General features: G+C 49.0%; 1 protein-coding gene across 1 annotated transcript in view; it reads right to left on the bottom strand.

Annotated features, from left to right (window-relative positions):
- Positions 1 to 21,888: 21,888 nt before the first annotated feature.
- Positions 21,889 to 22,417, bottom strand: part of LOC138741986 (basic proline-rich protein-like) — a 2,913-nt gene continuing 2,384 nt past the window's right edge. The window contains exon 4 of the mRNA XM_069896184.1: positions 21,889 to 22,066. Within this exon, the coding sequence (XP_069752285.1) occupies positions 21,889 to 22,066 (178 nt within the window). The remainder of the gene's footprint in view (positions 22,067 to 22,417) is intronic.

Here is a 22,417-nt window from a genome sequence, read left to right as displayed (position 1 = left end):
AACAAGATCTAAACATAAAGATAAAGAATGAAACATGGGAAAAGCTATGCTCCGGAACTCTGAGAAATACAATAAACACGAGGTTACACATGATACAATATAATTGGTTACACAGGTTATACACCACACCCCAAAAGTTAAATAAATGGGACCCAACATTATCAGACAGATGTTTTCGCTGAAGAGAGGAAACGGGAACAGTACATGCAATTTGGGCATGTGAGAAAGTGGAAAAGTTTTGGGAAGATCTAAACCAGGTATTAAATAAAATCACAAAAAGCAACATACCAAAAAATCGAGAGATCTTTCTTCTAAGTAATATAAGAAGTAAAGAACTTCGTCTCGATTTGGATGGAACACAAAAGATTTTTTATGATAGCCTTAGCTGTAGCAAAAAATGTATTATGTCAACCTGGAAATTAGAAGATAGCCTGAGAATACAACAATGGTACAGAGAAATGAATAAATGTATTCCACTGGAAAAAATAACATCACAGTATTCGAACAAATTTGGGAACCGTACATGGAACACAATAGAGAAGTCCTACCGCGGACCTCCACCACCTAAAATGACAGAATGAGATGAAGACCAAATGAACTGACCCAGTGTGTAAAAGTAGAAGACACAAATTTCTTGTTTATTTTCATTGTGTGACAACATTGTTTAATGTATCATATATGTTGAACGTTGAGTGAGTGGGGAGGGGGGGGGGTGAAGGAAGGAAGAAAGGGAGGGGGGAAAAGGGGAGAAAATGACACTGTGTATATTCAAGAGCGAAATGTTTGTGTGTATTTTGGTCAGTATGGTTCATAGTGTGAAAAATAAAAAAATTTAAAAAAAACACTACCTTCTCCTCCACCTACTTTCATATTCTCTGCCAACTTGGCCACGAAGCCATTCATTCCATAATCCAAATCATTAATATGCAACATCAAAAGAAGCGGCCTCAACACTGACCCCTGTGGAACACCGCTAGCAAATGACAGCAAATCAGAATATGATGGTTGTGTTCCAACTCTCTGCTTCTGACTAATCAGCCAATGCTCTATCCCAGTGGCTCTCAACATTTTTCTTTCCACTTCCATACCACTTTAAGTAATCCCTACACCATCAGTGCTCTGTGATAAGTGAGGGATTGCTTAAGGTGGTATGGTGAGTGGGAAGCAAAGGTTGAGAACCACTGCTCTAGACCCAATTGTTACTGAAATATTTTGCTTGAGAAATATTTTCATTGCCCCATTTCCTTTGGAGTTCTGAAACCGTTCACATAATGAGTCAATTAGGGATGATTAAAACAGTGGTTTTCAACCTTTTTCTTTCCACCCACACACTATCTTAAGCAATCCCTTACTAATCACAGAGCACCTATGGCATTGGGAATACAAAGTGGCATGTGAGTAGAAAGAAAAAGATTGAGACCACTGATCTATCCATGCTTTTAAGTTTCCTCATATACCTTGGGCTCTTATCTTGTTCATTAACCTTGTGTGCAGCACCTTGTCAAATACCTTCTGAAAAAAACAAATGCACAACATCTCCCTTATCCAGCCTGCTTGTCACCTCCTTAGAGAATTCCATTAGGTTTGTAAGGCAAAATTTTCCCTTCACGAAACCATGCTGGCCCTGGCCTATCCTGTCATATGCTCCGAAGTACTCCATTACCTCAACCTTTACAATCAACCCCAACATCTTTCCAGCCTCTGACATCAGGCTAACTGGTCTATAATTTCCTTTCTGCTACCTCCCTCCCTTATTTCCAATTTTTCAGCCCTCCAGTTTTCAAACATCCTATACCCTATCAACTCTGAGTGCCTCCCAAGCTCCTTTCCCCCTTTATATCTGTCATTTCACCCCTTGGCCTTTGTAGCTTTGACCTGAAACACTGATTGACCATTGCTGCCCATGGGGGCTATCTGACCTGTGGAGTCTCTGAAGCAATTATCTCCCCAATGTTCCAGCATCTACGGTTTTTATATTTTTCATCTGCTGTATTTCATTCAAGTGCACACTTCTCTGAGCACGAGGGGAAGCCCAGACTCTCTGAAAATTGCCAGCAAGTAATCCCAAGAATATTAATGAGGAATTCTTTCATCAGATCTCTGCAGAGATTGCCAGTCAGCTCCTTGAACTGTGCCCAAGCACCCAACCATTTCTCCATCTCAGCCTGGAGAAGGAATCCAAAGTCAATCTTAGTTTGATTGGCAGCAAATAAACCTAATTTACAGGATATGATCACTGCAACTTATGGAGTTAACAAGAGAAATATTCCTGGCATACAGAGGGAACATGGACACACAGTTTAATTTAAAATATGACCACGTAGCTGAACAAACTTCCACTGATCGAAACAATGAATCTGCTGAAGGAACTCAGTAGGTCAAACAGCATCAATGGGAGAGAAAGAATGGTTAGATGAAACTTTGCATCAAGATGGGCCTGAATATACTGGAAAAGTGAATCCTGCAGACTGATGGTTTTTTGCTCCAGATTCCAACATCTGCAGTTTCTTGCATTTCTCTGTGTTGACTGGCTTCTCTCTTCACCCCTGTTTCCATTCAGTCAAGCACCATCAGCATTTCCAGTTGGGAGGGTACTGGTGAGGGCACACCTGGAGAATTGGATGCAGTTCTGGTCTCCTTATTTGAGAAAGGAGATATTGGCTTTGGAGGTGTTGCGCATGAATTTCACCATGTTGATTCTGGAAGGGAAGGGTCAATCATATAAGAAGAGATTGAGTATTCTGAAATGATACTCATGAAAATTTAAAAGGGATCTTACAGAGACTAATAAAATTATTAAAGAAGGGATGTCAGCAGCGTTCAGGCACCAGGTTTAAAAAGGTCAGCTCCTTTCCATCTACTTTAATTGCTATGTGAGGAGGCAGTGAGAGATTAGTTGATAAGGGCTGTGTTCAATTGGGACAATTGATTAGGGCTGGAAAGCAATTGAGTTAACAGGTAGAGAGTAATAAAAGGAGGGACAGCTATTGGAGCAGCCAGATTGAGGAAGCATTTTTCTCCTTAAGATTCCTTAATTGATTGTGATTATTGCAAGAATTGTTATGGAGCTAGAGTTCGGGTAGTTTAATGTTCTCATTGCAGGATGTGGAAAGTTGGGGGAGTACCTGATATCGACACCTGCAAGAGGTGCACCCAGCTGTGGGGCACCTAGTGAGGGAACTGGAGCTGGATGAATTCAGGATCATTTGGGAAGTAGAGATTGTGATAGATAGGAAGAAGTCACCCAAAAGTGGAGGGAGGAAGGCAGCTGGGTGACTGTCAGAAGAGAAAGAGAGGTTCAGGCTAGTAATAGGTATACTGTTTTGGATAATGTTGGTGGAGATGACCTACATTGTAGTGGTTGACTCTCTGAGACTGGTCCCTCTTCTCAGCAGGGAAGAGAGGAATTTAGTTGTGATAGGGGATTTGATAGTAAGGGGACAGACAAGAGTCTCTGGGGGAGAGGTTGATTATTGTGGGTGGCTTATTGCCTCACTCTGTGATCTCCTGGATTGTAGGTTCCTGATTCCTGAAAGGGAAGGTGAGCAACTACATGTCAGAGTCCATGTAGGGACTAATGATGTGGGCGTGAAGGGTAAGGAGGTCTTGGTAGGAGAGTTCAGGGAGTTGGGAGTAAAGTTGAAGGAGAGAGCCTCCAGGGTTGTAATCTCAGAATTGCTTCTTGTGCCACGTGCTAGTGAGGCAAGAAATGCAAAGATAATTCAGCATAATGTGTGGCTAAAGGGATGGTGCAGGAGGGAGGGGGTCAGGTTTCTGAATAATTTGACTCTCTTCCAGGGAAGGTGGGACCTGATCCACTGGGATAGTTTGCATGTGAACTGGAGGGGACTGACATCCTTGTGGGTAGTTTTGCTTGTGTTCCTTTGGGGTGGGGGGGTTGTTTAAACTACATTTGCTTGGGGGGGGTTGTTTAAACTACATTTGCTTGGGGGGGTTGTTTAAACTACATTTGCTTGGGGGGGGTTGTTTAAACTACATTTGCTTGGGGGGGGTTGTTTAAACTACATTTGCTTGGGGAGGGTTGTTTAAACTACATTTGCTTGGGGGGGGGTTGTTTAAACTACATTTGCTTGGGGGGGGTTGTTTAAACTACATTTGCTTGGGGGGGGGTTGTTTAAACTACATTTGCTGTGGGGGGACGCTCCAGCGACGCTGGCCGGGGGGGACGCTCCAGCGACGCTGGCCGGGGGGGGACGCTCCAGCGACGCTGGCCGGGGGGGACGCTCCAGCGACGCTGGCCGGGGGGGACGCTCCAGCGACGCTGGCCGGGGGGGACGCTCCAGCGACGCTGGCCGGGGGGGACGCTCCAGCGACGCTGGCCGGGGGGGACGCTCCAGCGACGCTGGCCGGGGGGGACGCTCCAGCGACGCTGGCCGGGGGGGGACGCTCCAGCGACGCTGGCCGGGGGGGACGCTCCAGCGACGCTGGCCGGGGGGGGACGCTCCAGCGACGCTGGCCGGGGGGGACGCTCCAGCGACGCTGGCCGGGGGGGACGCTCCAGCGACGCTGGCCGGGGGGGACGCTCCAGCGACGCTGGCCGGGGGGGACGCTCCAGCGACGCTGGCCGGGGGGGACGCTCCAGCGACGCTGGCCGGGGGGGACGCTCCAGCGACGCTGGCCGGGGGGGACGCTCCAGCGACGCTGGCCGGGGGGGACGCTCCAGCGACGCTGGCCGGGGGGGACGCTCCAGCGACGCTGGCCGGGGGGGACGCTCCAGCGACGCTGGCCGGGGGGGACGCTCCAGCGACGCTGGCCGGGGGGGGACGCTCCAGCGACGCTGGCCGGGGGGGGACGCTCCAGCGACGCTGGCCGGGGGGGACGCTCCAGCGACGCTGGCCGGGGGGGGACGCTCCAGCGACGCTGGCCGGGGGGGACGCTCCAGCGACGCTGGCCGGGGGGGACGCTCCAGCGACGCTGGCCGGGGGGGACGCTCCAGCGACGCTGGCCGGGGGGGACGCTCCAGCGACGCTGGCCGGGGGGGACGCTCCAGCGACGCTGGCCGGGGGGGACGCTCCAGCGACGCTGGCCGGGGGGGACGCTCCAGCGACGCTGGCCGGGGGGGACGCTCCAGCGACGCTGGCCGGGGGGGACGCTCCAGCGACGCTGGCCGGGGGGGACGCTCCAGCGACGCTGGCCGGGGGGGGACGCTCCAGCGACGCTGGCCGGGGGGGACGCTCCAGCGACGCTGGCCGGGGGGGACGCTCCAGCGACGCTGGCCGGGGGGGGACGCTCCAGCGACGCTGGCCGGGGGGGGACGCTCCAGCGACGCTGGCCGGGGGGGACGCTCCAGCGACGCTGGCCGGGGGGGACGCTCCAGCGACGCTGGCCGGGGGGGACGCTCCAGCGACGCTGGCCGGGGGGGACGCTCCAGCGACGCTGGCCGGGGGGGACGCTCCAGCGACGCTGGCCGGGGGGGACGCTCCAGCGACGCTGGCCGGGGGGGGACGCTCCAGCGACGCTGGCCGGGGGGGGACGCTCCAGCGACGCTGGCCGGGGGGGACGCTCCAGCGACGCTGGCCGGGGGGGACGCTCCAGCGACGCTGGCCGGGGGGGGACGCTCCAGCGACGCTGGCCGGGGGGGACGCTCCAGCGACGCTGGCCGGGGGGGACGCTCCAGCGACGCTGGCCGGGGGGGGACGCTCCAGCGACGCTGGCCGGGGGGGACGCTCCAGCGACGCTGGCCGGGGGGGACGCTCCAGCGACGCTGGCCGGGGGGGACGCTCCAGCGACGCTGGCCGGGGGGGGACGCTCCAGCGACGCTGGCCGGGGGGGACGCTCCAGCGACGCTGGCCGGGGGGGACGCTCCAGCGACGCTGGCCGGGGGGGGACGCTCCAGCGACGCTGGCCGGGGGGGGACGCTCCAGCGACGCTGGCCGGGGGGGACGCTCCAGCGACGCTGGCCGGGGGGGACGCTCCAGCGACGCTGGCCGGGGGGGACGCTCCAGCGACGCTGGCCGGGGGGGGACGCTCCAGCGACGCTGGCCGGGGGGGGACGCTCCAGCGACGCTGGCCGGGGGGGGACGCTCCAGCGACGCTGGCCGGGGGGGGACGCTCCAGCGACGCTGGCCGGGGGGGACGCTCCAGCGACGCTGGCCGGGGGGGACGCTCCAGCGACGCTGGCCGGGGGGGACGCTCCAGCGACGCTGGCCGGGGGGGACGCTCCAGCGACGCTGGCCGGGGGGGACGCTCCAGCGACGCTGGCCGGGGGGGACGCTCCAGCGACGCTGGCCGGGGGGGACGCTCCAGCGACGCTGGCCGGGGGGGGACGCTCCAGCGACGCTGGCCGGGGGGGACGCTCCAGCGACGCTGGCCGGGGGGGACGCTCCAGCGACGCTGGCCGGGGGGGACGCTCCAGCGACGCTGGCCGGGGGGGGACGCTCCAGCGACGCTGGCCGGGGGGGACGCTCCAGCGACGCTGGCCGGGGGGGACGCTCCAGCGACGCTGGCCGGGGGGGACGCTCCAGCGACGCTGGCCGGGGGGGGACGCTCCAGCGACGCTGGCCGGGGGGGACGCTCCAGCGACGCTGGCCGGGGGGGACGCTCCAGCGACGCTGGCCGGGGGGGACGCTCCAGCGACGCTGGCCGGGGGGGACGCTCCAGCGACGCTGGCCGGGGGGGGACGCTCCAGCGACGCTGGCCGGGGGGGGACGCTCCAGCGACGCTGGCCGGGGGGGGACGCTCCAGCGACGCTGGCCGGGGGGGACGCTCCAGCGACGCTGGCCGGGGGGGACGCTCCAGCGACGCTGGCCGGGGGGGACGCTCCAGCGACGCTGGCCGGGGGGGGACGCTCCAGCGACGCTGGCCGGGGGGGGACGCTCCAGCGACGCTGGCCGGGGGGGGACGCTCCAGCGACGCTGGCCGGGGGGGACGCTCCAGCGACGCTGGCCGGGGGGGGACGCTCCAGCGACGCTGGCCGGGGGGGGACGCTCCAGCGACGCTGGCCGGGGGGGGACGCTCCAGCGACGCTGGCCGGGGGGGGACGCTCCAGCGACGCTGGCCGGGGGGGGACGCTCCAGCGACGCTGGCCGGGGGGGACGCTCCAGCGACGCTGGCCGGGGGGGGACGCTCCAGCGACGCTGGCCGGGGGGGGACGCTCCAGCGACGCTGGCCGGGGGGGGACGCTCCAGCGACGCTGGCCGGGGGGGACGCTCCAGCGACGCTGGCCGGGGGGGGACGCTCCAGCGACGCTGGCCGGGGGGGACGCTCCAGCGACGCTGGCCGGGGGGGACGCTCCAGCGACGCTGGCCGGGGGGGGACGCTCCAGCGACGCTGGCCGGGGGGGACGCTCCAGCGACGCTGGCCGGGGGGGGACGCTCCAGCGACGCTGGCCGGGGGGGGACGCTCCAGCGACGCTGGCCGGGGGGGGACGCTCCAGCGACGCTGGCCGGGGGGGACGCTCCAGCGACGCTGGCCGGGGGGGGACGCTCCAGCGACGCTGGCCGGGGGGGACGCTCCAGCGACGCTGGCCGGGGGGGGACGCTCCAGCGACGCTGGCCGGGGGGGGACGCTCCAGCGACGCTGGCCGGGGGGGGACGCTCCAGCGACGCTGGCCGGGGGGGACGCTCCAGCGACGCTGGCCGGGGGGGGACGCTCCAGCGACGCTGGCCGGGGGGGGACGCTCCAGCGACGCTGGCCGGGGGGGGACGCTCCAGCGACGCTGGCCGGGGGGGGACGCTCCAGCGACGCTGGCCGGGGGGGGAGGCTCCAGCGACGCTGGCCGGGGGGGAGGCTCCAGCGACGCTGGCCGGGGGGGAGGCTCCAGCGACGCTGGCCGGGGGGGAGGCTCCAGCGACGCTGGCCGGGGGGGAGGCTCCAGCGACGCTGGCCGGGGGGGAGGCTCCAGCGACGCTGGCCGGGGGGGAGGCTCCAGCGACGCTGGCCGGGGGGGAGGCTCCAGCGACGCTGGCCGGGGGGGAGGCTCCAGCGACGCTGGCCGGGGGGGAGGCTCCAGCGACGCTGGCCGGGGGGGACGCTCCAGCGACGCTGGCCGGGGGGGGACGCTCCAGCGACGCTGGCCGGGGGGGACGCTCCAGCGACGCTGGCCGGGGGGGGACGCTCCAGCGACGCTGGCCGGGGGGGAGGCTCCAGCGACGCTGGCCGGGGGGGAGGCTCCAGCGACGCTGGCCGGGGGGGAGGCTCCAGCGACGCTGGCCGGGGGGGGGGAGGCTCCAGCGACGCTGGCCGGGGGGGGGTGGTAACCAGTGTGTTGGAGCAGATAGTAAGGTGGAAGACAATGTGAATCCTGTAAGGACTGCATATAAAGACAGGGTTGCTCAGGATGCCTCTATTTCAATGTGAGGAGTATTGTCAATAAAGCAGATGAGTTTATAGTGAGGATTGGCATGTGGGTTTCTGAGATTATTTCTGTTAGTGAGTTTTGGTAGTAGGATTAACAGCTCAATGTTCCAGGGTTCTATTTTTTCACAGGATAGAGGGCAAGGGAGGAAAGGAGGTGGTGTGGCATTGATAGTCAGGAAAAATATCACAGCTGTGGATAGACAGATCAGCACTAAGGTCTTTTCTACAAAGGCCATATGGGTGGAGGTGAGGAACGGGAAGTGCTGTATTATAGACTGCCCAAAAGACCAAAAGAATTGGAGCAACAAATCTGCAGGGAGATAGCAGACCAGTGTAAGAAACAAAGTTGTGATAGTAGGAGATTATAACTTTCTGCACATAGACTGGGACTCTCATACAGTAAAAGGACTAGATAGGTTGGAGTTTGTCAAATGTGTAGAGGAAAGTTTTCTGCATTAATATGCAGAGGTACCAACAAGAGAAGATGCAACATGCGATCTTTTAGGGAAATGGGAAGGTCAGGTGGCAGAAGTATGTGTAGGTGAGCATTTTGGTTCCAGTGACCATAAGATCATTAGTTTCAAGTTAATTATGGACAAGGATGGATTTGGTCCTCGAGTTGAGGTTCTGAATTGGAGAAAGGCTAATTTTGAGAAAATGAGGAAGGATCTTGGAGTTGATTGGAATGTTATACAAGGATGCATCCAGCAGAAGGAAGGCCTTTAAGGCTGAAATTTTGAGAGTGCAGAGGTTGCATGTTCCTACCAAAAATAAGGGCAAAGTTAACAGACACAGGGAACTTTGGTTTTAAGGGATATCGGAGAGCTGGTTAAGAAAAGGAGGTATAGACAACAAGGAGTAAATGAGTTACTTGCAGAATATAGAAAATGTAAGAATGCTTTAGAAGGAAATTAAGGAGGCAAAAAAAAGACAATGGTGCTTTGGCAGAAAACATGAAGAGAAATCTAGTGTTTCTACAAATGTATTGAAAGTAAAAGGATAGGGGACAAATTTGGACTCCTATAAAACCAGTGGTCTTCCATGTGGAACCTAATGAAATGTGGAGATTTTAAACTTTTTTGCGTCAATATTTACATAGGAAACTCGTAGTGAATAAGGATGGAAGGGAAACATAGAAGTATCATGGAGCATATGGAGATAGAGGAGGTGCTTGCTGCTGAACAAAGGTAGACAAATCCCCTGGACCCAATATGATATTCCCCCACACCTTGAGGGAGATGAGTGCTGAAATAGCAGGGCCCCTGGTGGATATATTTATCATCTCCTCAGTCACAGGAAAGGTGCTGGAGAGTTGGAGGGTGGCTCATGATGTCCTACTGTTTAAGAAGGGCTCCAAGAGTAAACCAGAAATTGTAGGCCAGTGAGCCTGATTATTTGAATGATTTCTGAAAGATAGGATATATAGTTATTTGGACTATCATCAGCTGATTAAGGAAAGTCGGCATGGATTTCTGTTTGGCAGGTTGTGGTTAACAAATCTTGTAGAGCTTTTGAGGAACTTGCCAGGAAGTTTGAGGGAAATGCTGTGGATGTTGTTTATATGGACTTTAAGGACTTTGACAAGGTCCTACATGAGAGGTTGGTTCAAAATATTAGGATATTAGGTATACATCGAGATACTAATTGGATTCGAAATTGGCTTGGTGAAAGAAAATGTAGTGGATGGTTGCTTCTCACACTGGAGTTCTATGTTGAGTAGTGTGCCACGGGGAATTGTTGGACCATTGTTTGTTATCTACACAAATTGCCTAGATGATGTGGTGAATTGGATCAGCAAGTTTGCTGAGGACACAAAGATAGGGGGTGAGGTGGACTATGAGGAAGACTTTCAAAGCTTGCAGAGGGATATGAATCAACTGGAAAATTGGGCCAGTAAATGGCTGATGGAATTTAATGCAGATAAATGTGAGGTGTTGCATTTGGAAGAGCGAATTGGGGTAGGATATACCCTGTAAATGGTAGGCCATTTAGGAGTGCGGAGGAGAAAAGAGATTGGGGAAATACATGTGCATTATTCCCTGAAGGTGGAATTGCATATGGACAGGGTTGTAAAGAAAGCATTTGGCATCTTAGCTTTTGTAAATCAAAGTTCTGAGTATAGAAGTTGGAATGTTATGTTGCAGTTATTCAAGTCCTGTTGAGACCACACTTGGAATATTGTGTGCAGTTCTGGTCACCCAGCAGCAGGAAAGATATCAATAAGATTGAAAGACTGCAGAGATTTACTAGAATGTTGCTGGGGTCTTCAGGAGTTGAGATACTGGGAAAGATTAAACAGGTTAGGACTATACTCCTTGGAACAGTCAAGAGAGACTTGAGGTTTATAAGATTGAGGGGTATAGACAAAGTAGTTGTGAGTAGGATGTTTCCACTTAGATTGAGGAAGATAAATATGGGAGATCATAGCTTTAGTCTGAAAGGGGAGAGGTATAAAGGGAATATTGGGGAAAGATTTTCACTCAGTGAGTGGTAGGAGTGTGGAATGTGCTGCCATCTGATGTAATGAATGCAGATTTAATCTTGACTTAAAAAAAAAAGATAAATACATGGATAGGAGAGGTCTGGAGGGTTATGGAATGAGAGCATGTCAGTGGGAGTATCTAGTTTTATTGGTTGGCACAGACCAGAAGGGTTGAATGGCCTGTTTTTTTCTGTGCTGTAACATTTTAAGTAAATAAGATGGACATATGAGAAGGAACTGCTTCTCCCAGAGTGGTGAATCTGGAATTCTCTTCCCAAGGTAGCCGTAGAGGGTGCTTTACTAAATGTATTTATTGCAGAGATTTTTGAATAGTGGGAAAATTGAGGGATACAGGGAGTGGATGGGTAAATGGAGCTGAGTCCACAACCAGATCACCCATGATCTCATTGATTGGCGGAGCAGACTCGATGGCCGACTCCTGCTATTTCTTCTGTAATTTTTGTCTTTCTGTCCCTGCCTGGACCAAATCTGCTCGAATGCTGCTTCAATCACTTTCTATTTGATTTCTCCATTTACTTGTTTTCTCCTCTGCTCCTCCTTGGCAGTGAATTCTTTTTGTTCCTTTGTCCTCTGTAACCATCCAAAAATAAACTCTTTGCTCTGACACCTTCATTAAGAATGTCTTTTTTTTAAACAATATCCTGGTGTTGTGCTATTCTTTAGTTTTTACAGTCCCTGCTGTGATTTTTATCTGTTTAATGAAAATTGGGAAATGAAAAATATTAAGTTATATGGAAGAAACTGAGGAATAGGATTGTACTCATGTGGATACAAGAAACCCCCCTCTGAGTGTTAATAGTCCATTGAAGGGAGCAATGTAAACATTTATTGTTTGTTTGTCACGAGCCATTTTAAAATGTAATTTCCAATTGCATTCATAGGCGTGGCTTAGTTGCAGACAGCATACACATTCCCTGACAGATGAAACTAGCAATTAATTCCATCAGCAAACTAAGAATTGTTAGAGAAACTTGGGAGGTCACGGGTAGAAATGGTCAGTCAACATTGTGGGTCAGGATCCTTTCTCGAGACTTGTTGAGCATTAATTCCATGACCAAGGACACAGAAACTGCTCAGCTAAGTTCAAGTTAGAAGTTATCACAACTGGTGCAACAGAAAACTATCTGGAAGGATCTCAGATCCTGAAACATCTGTTGTTTCTCTCTGCACAAATGCTGTTTGACCTGTTGTGTCTTGAAAGCACTTACTGTTTTTATTTCCGATTTCCAGCATCCGCATTTTATTTTATCTATAATGAGCTTCAAAGTTCTGATTTATTGTCAGTGTAGGTGACATCACATACAACCCTGAGATTCATTTTCCTGCGGACCAGGCAGAATTTCTACTTGTCAGTATTGCAAAAAAACTACTCAAGAAAAGATGGGTGTAGAATGTTAACAAACTACAATTCATAAAGTAAATTTTTAATTATAATGTTAAAAAGTAAGATTCCTTAAATGAGTCTCTGAGTTGGTTAGGACTGATGGTGGAGGAGTAGCAACTGAACCTGGTGACATGTGTCTTGCGGCACCTATACCTCCGCTGATGGTTAGTAGTGAGAACAGAGCCTGTCCTGGGAGGATTCTTGATGATTGCTGCTCCTCTCTAATGGTAGTGCTCTATGTAGATTTTCTTGATGGTCAGAGTTTTGCCTGTGATGTACTGGGCTGTGTCCATGACCTTTTGAAGGGCTTTCTGCTCAGAGGTATTGGTGCCCTCCTACCAGGCCATGATGCAGCTGGTCAGTGCCATTTCCATGACACTTCTGTAGCACTTTGATAAGGTTTTTGATGTCAGACCAAACCTCTGCAAACTCCTGAAGTAATTTGATTTTCAGAAATGTATGGTGCTGACAGATCCTGTGGCATAGAATATGGAGAACCACAACATATGGTCTACATCAATATTCGCCCAAGTCCGACCCACTTCATCCAAGTATTTTAACTTCTCTGTCACTCATACCAGTTAATTAATTATTTGAGGTTCCCCAGTGCCTTCTAAATTTTTGTATGGTGAGAAGATGAGTACTTGGAAAATGCCCAGAAGATGAGGAATTGAATGATGCCTTTGATTAGAAGATTTTTGTGCTATGTATATAGAACCATGGAACTCTGCAGCACTGAAACAGGCCCTTCCACCCATCTAGGCAGTGCCAAACTATTATTCTCTTGATTTCCATGGACCAACACCAAGACCATTCCCCTCCTTATCCCTCCCATTCATGTACCAATTGGAGGAGGAGGAGGAAGATGTTGTTTTGGGTGTATTGAAAAACAATGAGGTGGATAAGTCTGAAGGAATCTCTCCAAGGATACTGAGGGAAGCAAGAGAAGAGATTTCTGGGGCCTTGGCTGAGATCTTTACATCCTCTTGAGACACAGAAGACTGGAAAATAGCAACTTTGTGTCAGAAGGGCAATGGGAACATCCTAGAAATGATTAGATGGTGAGATTTGCATTGAGACTCTTCTAATTTTTTGTAATCCCCCTCCCCCCACACACATTTTGGTCATTTTTTTTCCATCAAAAGCAAGGTACAAGAGCAAAGCATTGTAGTCCTTCCACATAATGTCGTACATAGTGGTGGGCAATTAATGAAAGGTAATGCCATCATAAAACATCTCTGACAACATGAATGGCTATAAATGAGGCCACTGAATTTGCAGAGATATGTGAGTGCATGATCCACTTCATTTACTTCCTGATGTTCCTTTAGTTGCAGAAGGCCATGTCTGACTAATTTGATTCACTTAACCTGATTGTCCTCAAGCAGTTGAGAACATTGTCCACACCCCAGACCAAGTCAGGGTGGTGACTTCCACTCAACCAAGTCACTTCAGTGTTGGTACAACAATGTCACCTACTCTACAAGCTTGGACATTGCCCAGGGCTTCCCTGTTTTCAATAAGCAGGGCAACCCCATCTGGTGCCTACAGTTCACTATCAACCATCAGCAAAGGACTGGAAGGTGCCATCAAGAATGGTGACCATAATTGGTGGACCAATGAGGGGGTCTACAGCTGTAGGATACACAGGTGGTGAGCCGTTGCTGACTTGAGGTCAAAGGACTCGTGCCAGGCTGTGGGCTGATGAAGACTGGCTCATGAGAACCGGGTATTGAAACCAAGTTGAGAGGGTACTGAGGCAAGAAGGGGTCCTGAATTGTCCTGGGTGCTGAAGGCTTCTTCATGTCAGTGGTTTGGATCTGGGCTCTGGTTGCTGAAGATTTGCCTGCAGCCTTGTGCAACTGCAGAGGCTGCAGGAGCACTGGAGGCAAATCCATGGACTCTCTTGCTTCCATTTTGGAGTGTAAGGGTTGGCAGGCAATTCTAATGGTGAATCTTTGTCTGCCTTTTGGCACTTATGTTTTATTACATGACAATAAATAGAATCTGATCTGAACAGAGCAGCAGTTCTATCATGTGATGGTAACTCTCCAATAACCTGCTTGCTGGTGTTCAATTTAGATTTCACCAGCTTCATTGAATCCCAGATCTCATTGCTGCTTTGGTGCTCACGTGGACTCAGGATCTGAAGTCTGAAAATGGGAATCTGTCAGCTCCTGACTTCAAGGCAGCCTTTGACTGAGTGTGGTTTCACCTGCTCAAAGGACATCCATGATCGGACTCATTCCTATGGTTGTTGGAGGTCAGTCTTCTTAGCTGCAGGGCATTGATGCAGGAGTCCCTCGGGGAAGACATGGGACCAATGATGGACAATTGCTGTCTCTATTACATTCCATGATGGATATCATTGAATATCAACTATAAACAGCAACTTTCTCTTCATTAATCTTCCTTTTTGTCCTGAGGTTAGAAGTATTGTCTCTGCTGACTGCAACATTCATTTCCTTTGCAAATGAATCAGCCCATCCCTGTAGTAAAAACACCAAAATGCTGGAGTAACTTGGCCGGTTTTTCAGCGTCTATAAAAAGAAAAGATATATTGCTGATATTTCAGGCCTGAGTCCTTCAATAAATAAGTAGAATGAGCCAGAAGCAGGAAATCTGTCTCAGAATTCAGATGGGGAAAGAAACCAGAACAAAGCAAAAGTCTTTGATGGTCTCCTCTACATTGGAAAGACTGGGAGATCACTTCATTGATTTCCTTGTCTCTGTCCACCACATTAGAATGGATGTCCCAGTGGCCACCCATTTCAATTCTCCATCCCATTCATTTGCTGACATATTCGTCCATGGTCTCATGCCTGCCGGACTGAAACCATCTGCAAATTGGAAGAGCAACACCTCTTCCACCTGGGCACGCTCCAACTGGATGGCATTAATATAGACTTCTCTGGATTCATTAAGCTCCCCTCCCACCCCTCACTACTTCCCTTATCACATTCCCTGTCTCTGTTTCTCCACTCCCTGTCTCCTTCCACACAAACATGATAAATTCTTACCTCATCCCTAATTCTATCCATACGGTTTGTTGGTCTGGATTCTGAGATTTCCTGCTTCTGCCACGTGTCTTGAAGAGCTCCGACCTGAAATGTCGGCAATATATCCTTGTTTTTTTATGGACGCTGAATAGACGTCTGAGTTTCTCCAGTATTTTGGAGTGTTTTTACTGCAATCCCAGCATCCGCAGACTTTCGTGTTTCACTAAACTCAATGGTGAATGCAAAAAGACCTCAACATTTAGGCAGAGACTGGAAAACTGAAAATAAGTTTTGTACCACAAAAGTACCAGACAATAACCATATTCAAAATGGAGAATCTCGCCACTTACATTGACTAGCCCAGCCATTCTTAACATTTTTTTTAAGGTGATGGCCCACTGAAGACTCTGCTCAAAATTTATGGTCCCCCTTCTCTGTGAAACAGTTGTTTTTGGTTTCTTCAGTATTTCTCTCCTACCGACTACATAAAAATAATACAGTATTTCTGTCACGTGAGGTGAAAAGAAAACAAGGCTTTTACTTGAATGTCTTGTGGCCCCGAGGGGGTCCATAAGGACCCCACTGAGAATGATAAATACCACAGATACAAAAGCAATTCTTCCAGGAAGCATCAACCAGAATTGATAAAGGGAAATCATGAAATGTAATATATTTGGATTTTTAAAAGATGTTCAACAACCTGCAATATAACTTAACAAGATAAAAATTCATGATGTGGGAGATGTTAGTTGTTCAATGATTCATATCAAGAAGTTGGTAACACAGTATCTTCCAGCTGCTCCTTTCAGGAAAGAGGTACAGGAGTATCAGAGCCAGATCTACCAGGCTGAGAAACCGCTTCTTACCACAGGCAATGAGGATGCTGAATGACCAATGCACTACTTACAACCCATTAGGTCTGCTTCAAACATCAGCAACCCATCCTATATTGTTTGCTTTTTAAAAAATTGTGTTCTCTTTAAATTGGATTCTCTCAGTTCTCAAAGGGAAGAATTGGAAAATTATATTGCCAAACAAAACTTGCTTATTGATTACTATTAGATTCATTGTGAATAAATATTCTCCATGATTAAAGCATAAAAAATGATTGCTTCAAAGATGATATATTTAAGAAGAAAAATGTCTGTATGTATCTTGGTCAATATGGTTTATAGTGTGGAAAAAAAAAGAAGATTCTCTCAGCACATCCTAATCCAAGATCTGATACCAGGTAAAACATGGTGCCTGAGAACCATAGAACATTACAGCACTGAAAACCGGCCCTTCGACCTGTCCAGCCTGTTGCATACATTTCCCACTCCTGCCTGGTCTGATCACTATTTTCAGCAAGCCCTTATTGTAAATTTCTTCTGGCAGTGAGAATACACCCTGCTCTTTGTTCTCAACCAGCGAACAATGAATAATACTTCTATAGAACATGACAGCGGAGAAACAGGCCTTTGGCCCTTCTAGTCTGTGCTGAACTATTGTTCTGTATAGCCCCACTGACCTCCACCAGGATGTTCTCTTCCATATCCCTCCCATCCATGTACAGTACCTGCCCATTCACCACTTCAGTTGGCGGCTCATTGTGTCTCTGGAACTCGGCAGGTCAGGCACTGTACCTGGAAAGCAACAGGAAATCGCTGTTTCAGGCCTGAACTCTTTCTCAGTCATGTCAAGATTGGGCAAACAGGTGTGGGGGAGGGGGGGGGAAGGAGCAAAGGCTTATGTTGATAGTGTCCTATGTTTGACTTCCCCAACACACTCCTCATCCTTTTGCAACAACATTTTGCGGTGCATCTCCAGATGAAGGACAAAACCATTCTGCAGGTGTCCCCTTTGCGGGATGTTTTCACAGAAGATGCTGAAGCAACCTGCTTGGAAGGTGATGAAGCAGACTAACTATAACCTATTGCCTCGGGGAACTGGAAACAATTGCCCGATATTCACAAATTTTCAGCTATGTCACAAAGTTGGGAAAGGAAGATGGAAATTCGGTTCCAAGGTGAATGAGTGGCAGTACCACTTTGCAGATAAAAATGTGAAAATCCCGACAGATGGTAAACAAGGTAAATCAAAGGCAAGATTACTCCTCAGCTTTAACATTTTATGAGGGCTGGGATAAAAACAGTACATTCTCTCAAGAAACTCTTGAATTCATTACTAAATGTAGCCTCAGGGCTACCCATAGCAATGAGGGGGCATACTAAAGCTGCATCAGGTTGATGGTGTGTTTGCGGAGTTGGTGGTGATTTAAAGCTCAGTTGTCACCACACAAATGGAATCATAATCCTGGAGTCTTGGGCACGTAGAGTGGTTGAGACCATCCTCACGCTGAGAAGGGTTGAATGAACAAGCTGCACTGTTCTTCATGACAACATTACTGCAGCAAGAAGTCTGCAGATCCAGAAGCTGGTAACATATCCTTATTTATCATTCTCTCAGTTCACAGTTTGGGCATTTTTCTAGCTGCCTTTCCTCCACACATTTACAGGCACAGCACCTCACTGAGAGTGAGGTCAAAGTATTGTTGCGGAGCCTGAAAACAAACTGCTGGAGGATCTCGGCTTGGCCAGGCCGCATTGGCGGAGACTGGGGATAGCTGATGTTACAGCTCAAGACTGCATCACGGTGTTAGGGGAAGGGGTTGGGTGAGGCAGGTGATGGGTGGATGTAGGTGAGGAGAGGGGTTGATAGGCAGATGGAGATGGCCATAGAGGCTGGGGAAAACACGTAGAGACATCAATGGTGGAATCTGGAAGGATAGGGATGTGAAGGGAAGGATTGGGACAGTGGGTGGAGCCTGTTGGCTCATTCCATGTGTCTCTGTGTCTCTCCCTCTCCAAAAGGATGCCAATAATTTCACCACCTACTCTCCTGACTTGCCTGATGGAAAACAAAAGTTTTAATTGATTGAATTGGGTAATGATCAGGGTGAGAAGTTAGCATGAAGTGAGATTTTCACTGAGTATCAGAAAGAATCTCAAGTAGATTTCTTCATGAACATTCTTTCCAGAAATTCAAGGAGATCTCACTTGAAGCTGCCCACCTTTTCCCAACTTAAAATTCCCCACAGTTTGATCTCTGCCCTGAAAAAGCTCAGAAAAATGAAAAGAATTCAAAAGAAGATACTAATGAGCTCCAGTGTTCAATCCAATGCAGAAGCCCTATTTTTTAGTGTCTCAATTCTCTCAGTATTGAGATGAGAATATTTTGGCATATATGGGAATGTGGAGATGCACTGAAATTTTTATTGCTGCTGTAACACAGGTGGAACCATAGAACATTACAAAACAAAAAACTGGCCCTCTGGTCTGTGCTGAACTATTATTCTGTCTCGTCCCACTGACCTGCGTCTAGTCTATATCCTTCCATACCTTTCCCATTCCTGTACCTGTCCAAATTTTTCTTAATGTTAAAAATGAGTATGCATTCACAACTTCGGCTCATTCCATATGACCACTACTCTTTGTGAGAAGAAGTTCCCCTTAAACTTTCCCCTTAACCCATGTCTTCGGGTCTGTATCCCTCAGTGGAAAAAGCCTACTTGCCTTTACTTGATATATACACATCATAATTTTGTATACCTCTATCAAATATTCCCTCATTCTTGTACGTTCCAGGAAATGAAGCCCTAACCTGTTTAACCTTTCCCTGTAACTCGGTTCCTGAAGTCCTGGCAACCTCCTACTAAATCTTCTCTCACTCTCTGAATTTTATTGCTATCTTTCCTGCAGTCAGGAGACCAAAACTGTACAGAACACTCCGTATTTGGCCTCACCAATGCCTTCTACAACTTTACCATAACGTTCTAACTCCTCAATACTATGAATTATGAGGTCAACATGGCAAAAGTAGATGTAGGATTACACTGAGAAAGTACAAAAAATTGTCAGGTTTTCCCAAGTCAGAAAAAGAGATTATAAATCTAAGGATTGATTAAATATTCACATTTCCAATTAGTGTGAGAAAATAAGTGATGATTCAGTACTGCAGACTGATATTTTGGTTGTCCAGGAATTACTCCTGGTCAGGGTAGTATGGGAGCTTCAGGAGCCTGAGAGTTGTTTGTGAGACACGATTGGCCTAGTGATTATTGCAATGCCTTTAAAGTGACAGTGATTGGGATCATGGTTCGAATCCCACACTGTCAGTAAGGTGTTTGTACGTTCTCCCCATGTCTGTGTGGGTTTTCCCTGGGGGCTCTGGTTTTCTTCCACTGTTCATAATGTACCGGGGTGTAGATTAATTGGATGGTATGGACTCTTAGGGCAAAATGGCCTGTTATGGCTGTAAGTCTAAATTGAAAAAAATTACAATTTTAATTTTTTAAAATTTTTAAGTTTAAAATAAAAACAAATAGAAATTTTAATGAAATAAACTGATTTTTGAACTGAGAGGTGCAGGACTTCAGGCTTCTGTCCCTTCTCCCTGAAGATAGCAGTGAGAAGAGGTTGTGACCAAGATGATGGGGGTCTTTTATGATGTTGGATGCTTTCTTGAGGCAGCACATCATTTAGATGTCCAACAGGTGGGAGATCGGTGCCTGTGATGGACTTTGCATGTTTCCCACTTGTGCAGCCTTCTGCATTCCTAGGCACACATAGAGCAGCATAGTACAAACCTTTTGGCCAGAAATGTTGTGCGACCTTCAGACCCTGCTTCAAGATTCCTCTGAAGACTCCCTGTGCACCCTCCTTCTCATTTTGGGGGTGAGTAGGAGTTGAGAAATTGTAAGTCTGGATACTTCAATGGGTTCTAGTGTTGGAGGCACTGGAGATAGGGTTAAGGATCAGCTACCAGAGAAAGCTGTAGAGGAGGAACAATGGTAACATTTAATAGATGTGTAGACAGGTGCATGGATAGGAAATATTTAGAGGGATATGGGGTGATCAGACAGATTGGACTGGCTCGGATAGACAATTGAGTCGACATGGACGAGTGGGGTGAAGGTTTTGTGTCTGGGGTACATAACTCCATGGCTTTGTTTAGGAATTGAGGAGCAAAAGTACTTTCCAATTCTTAAAAGTCAAAAGAGAAGGGTCAATTGAAGTGTGGTCCAAGTGCTGGATGCTAACGCAGGTGTGTGTATGTGGAGTGATGGGGAGGTTTATGGAGGAAATTATGGAGCAGATCAGCCAATAGCCAGTTGTGTGGGCAGAATCACACAGGAACATTGCAGTAATATCACAAACTGCTGGAGGAATCCGTGGGGGGGGGGGGGGGGGCGGGGGCGGTGGCAAGCAGCCACAAGATTTGTCAACTTTTTGAACCAAAACCCTTCATCGACTCATGGGTGCCAAGGGAATGGACAAGTAGTTCTCAACCTTTTATCTTTCCACTCACATAGCACTTTAAGTAATCCCTATGCCATAGGGGCTCTGTGATTAGAAAGGGATTGCTTAAGATGGTATGTGAGTGGAAAGAAAATGTTTGAAAACCACTGTTTTAATTGTACCTAATTGACTCATTATGTGCATGGTTTCAGAACTCCAAATGAAATGGGCCAATGACAATTTTTTGCAAGCAAAATATTTCAGTAACAATTGGGTCTAGAGAAGTGGTTCTCAACCTTCCTTTCCCACTCACTTAGAGTGGTATGTGAGCAGGAAAAAAAAAGATTGAGAACCACTGGGATGGACATTTGAGCTTGAAGACCTCACATTTGGGAAAGAACTTTGATGAACCAACAGTGAGCTCAGAAAAGGAAGAACTTTGAAAGGAACAATTCTTAAGTTTAAAATGGTACAGGGAGTAATTCCAAATAAATATGTGAAGCATGTTTGCAGCAAATACCCTTTGGAGTAATTTATAGACATTTTAATCAACATACCTAATTCTTGAGAAAAATTGCATTTGCCATTTGATTACTGTAAACAATAAGCAACAGCCTTGAACCCATTGTCTATTTATTCAAGATGTGCCAAGCCAATAATAACATTGATCCACAAGTTTAATTATTAAAGAAATTTGCAGTCAGTGCTTTAAATCAGCCATTTTCAATGGTGGCTCCTACTCCCCAACCTTCCTGCAGGCCATAGCACATTGAAGTAAAAGCCTTGTTTTCTTTTTAACCTCATATAACTCAAATATTTTTCTTTTTGATTTTTGTGTTGTCAGTAGAAGTACAGAATAAACCAAACTTGACTGCTTCATGAGGAAGGGGACCCATAAACTTGGAGCAGAGTTTATTTGGTGTGGGGGTGGTGGGGGGGGGGGGGGGTCATTGTCAAAAAAGTGTTGAGAATGGCTGCTGTAGTGGAACTAAGTCAGGAGTCTGAATAATTGCCTCCTTTGTTCAATCTGTACAACTAGGAGGCAGAGTTGGTTGGTTGCTTAAGGGTGTGGATGAACAGGGGGACCTTGGGGTTTAAATCATACATCCCTCAAGGTTGCTGCTCAGGTTGATAGGATGGTTAGAAGGCCTATGGGATACTGATATTCATTAATAGGGGTATTGAATTCCGGAGTAGCGAGGTCATGTTGCAACTCCACAAATCTCTGGCAAGTCCTGGTTACCTCATTATAGGAAGGATGTGGAAGCTATGGAGACAGTACAGAGGAGATTTACCAAGATGTTACCTGGATTGGAAAATAAGTCTTATGAGGCAAGGTTAGCGGAGCTGGGACTTTTCTCTTTCGAGCATAAAAAGATGAGAGGTGACTTAAGATGTACAAGATTATGAGGCATAAATAGGGTGAACAGCCAATGCCTGTTTCCCAGTGCAGGAATAGCAAACATCAGAGGATGTGTACAAAGTGAAAGGAGGGATGTTTAGGGAAGACATCAGGGGAGAGTTTTTTAAATGCAGAGTGCTGTGGATGCCTGGACTGTCTTGCTGGGGATGGTGGTGGGGCCTGAAACATTAGGGGCATTTAAACAGGTATATGGACGAAAAAATAAAGGGTTATGGGGTAGAGAGGGTTTAGTACTTTTTTTTTTAAAAGGAATATACAAGTTGCACCAACATCGAAGGCTGAAGGGCCTGTACTGCACTATAGTGTTCTATATTAAAAAAGGCTCATACTACCTAGCCACATTTCTTCATCCCATTTTATGGGAAGATTCAGGAGTTTGAGATCTAGCCCCACCAGATTTAAGAATATTTTCTTTCCTGCTGTTATTAGACTCTTGAATGAACCTCACCAGTAAAATTTTGCTGTCTTTGGTCTGTACTATCTATTTCTCTGCAACTCTGTCCTTCTGAA

Source organism: Narcine bancroftii, chromosome 8 (assembly GCF_036971445.1).
Source record: "Narcine bancroftii isolate sNarBan1 chromosome 8, sNarBan1.hap1, whole genome shotgun sequence".
Classification (NCBI taxonomy): domain Eukaryota; kingdom Metazoa; phylum Chordata; class Chondrichthyes; order Torpediniformes; family Narcinidae; genus Narcine; species Narcine bancroftii.
This window is presented reverse-complemented; position numbering and strand designations above follow the sequence as displayed.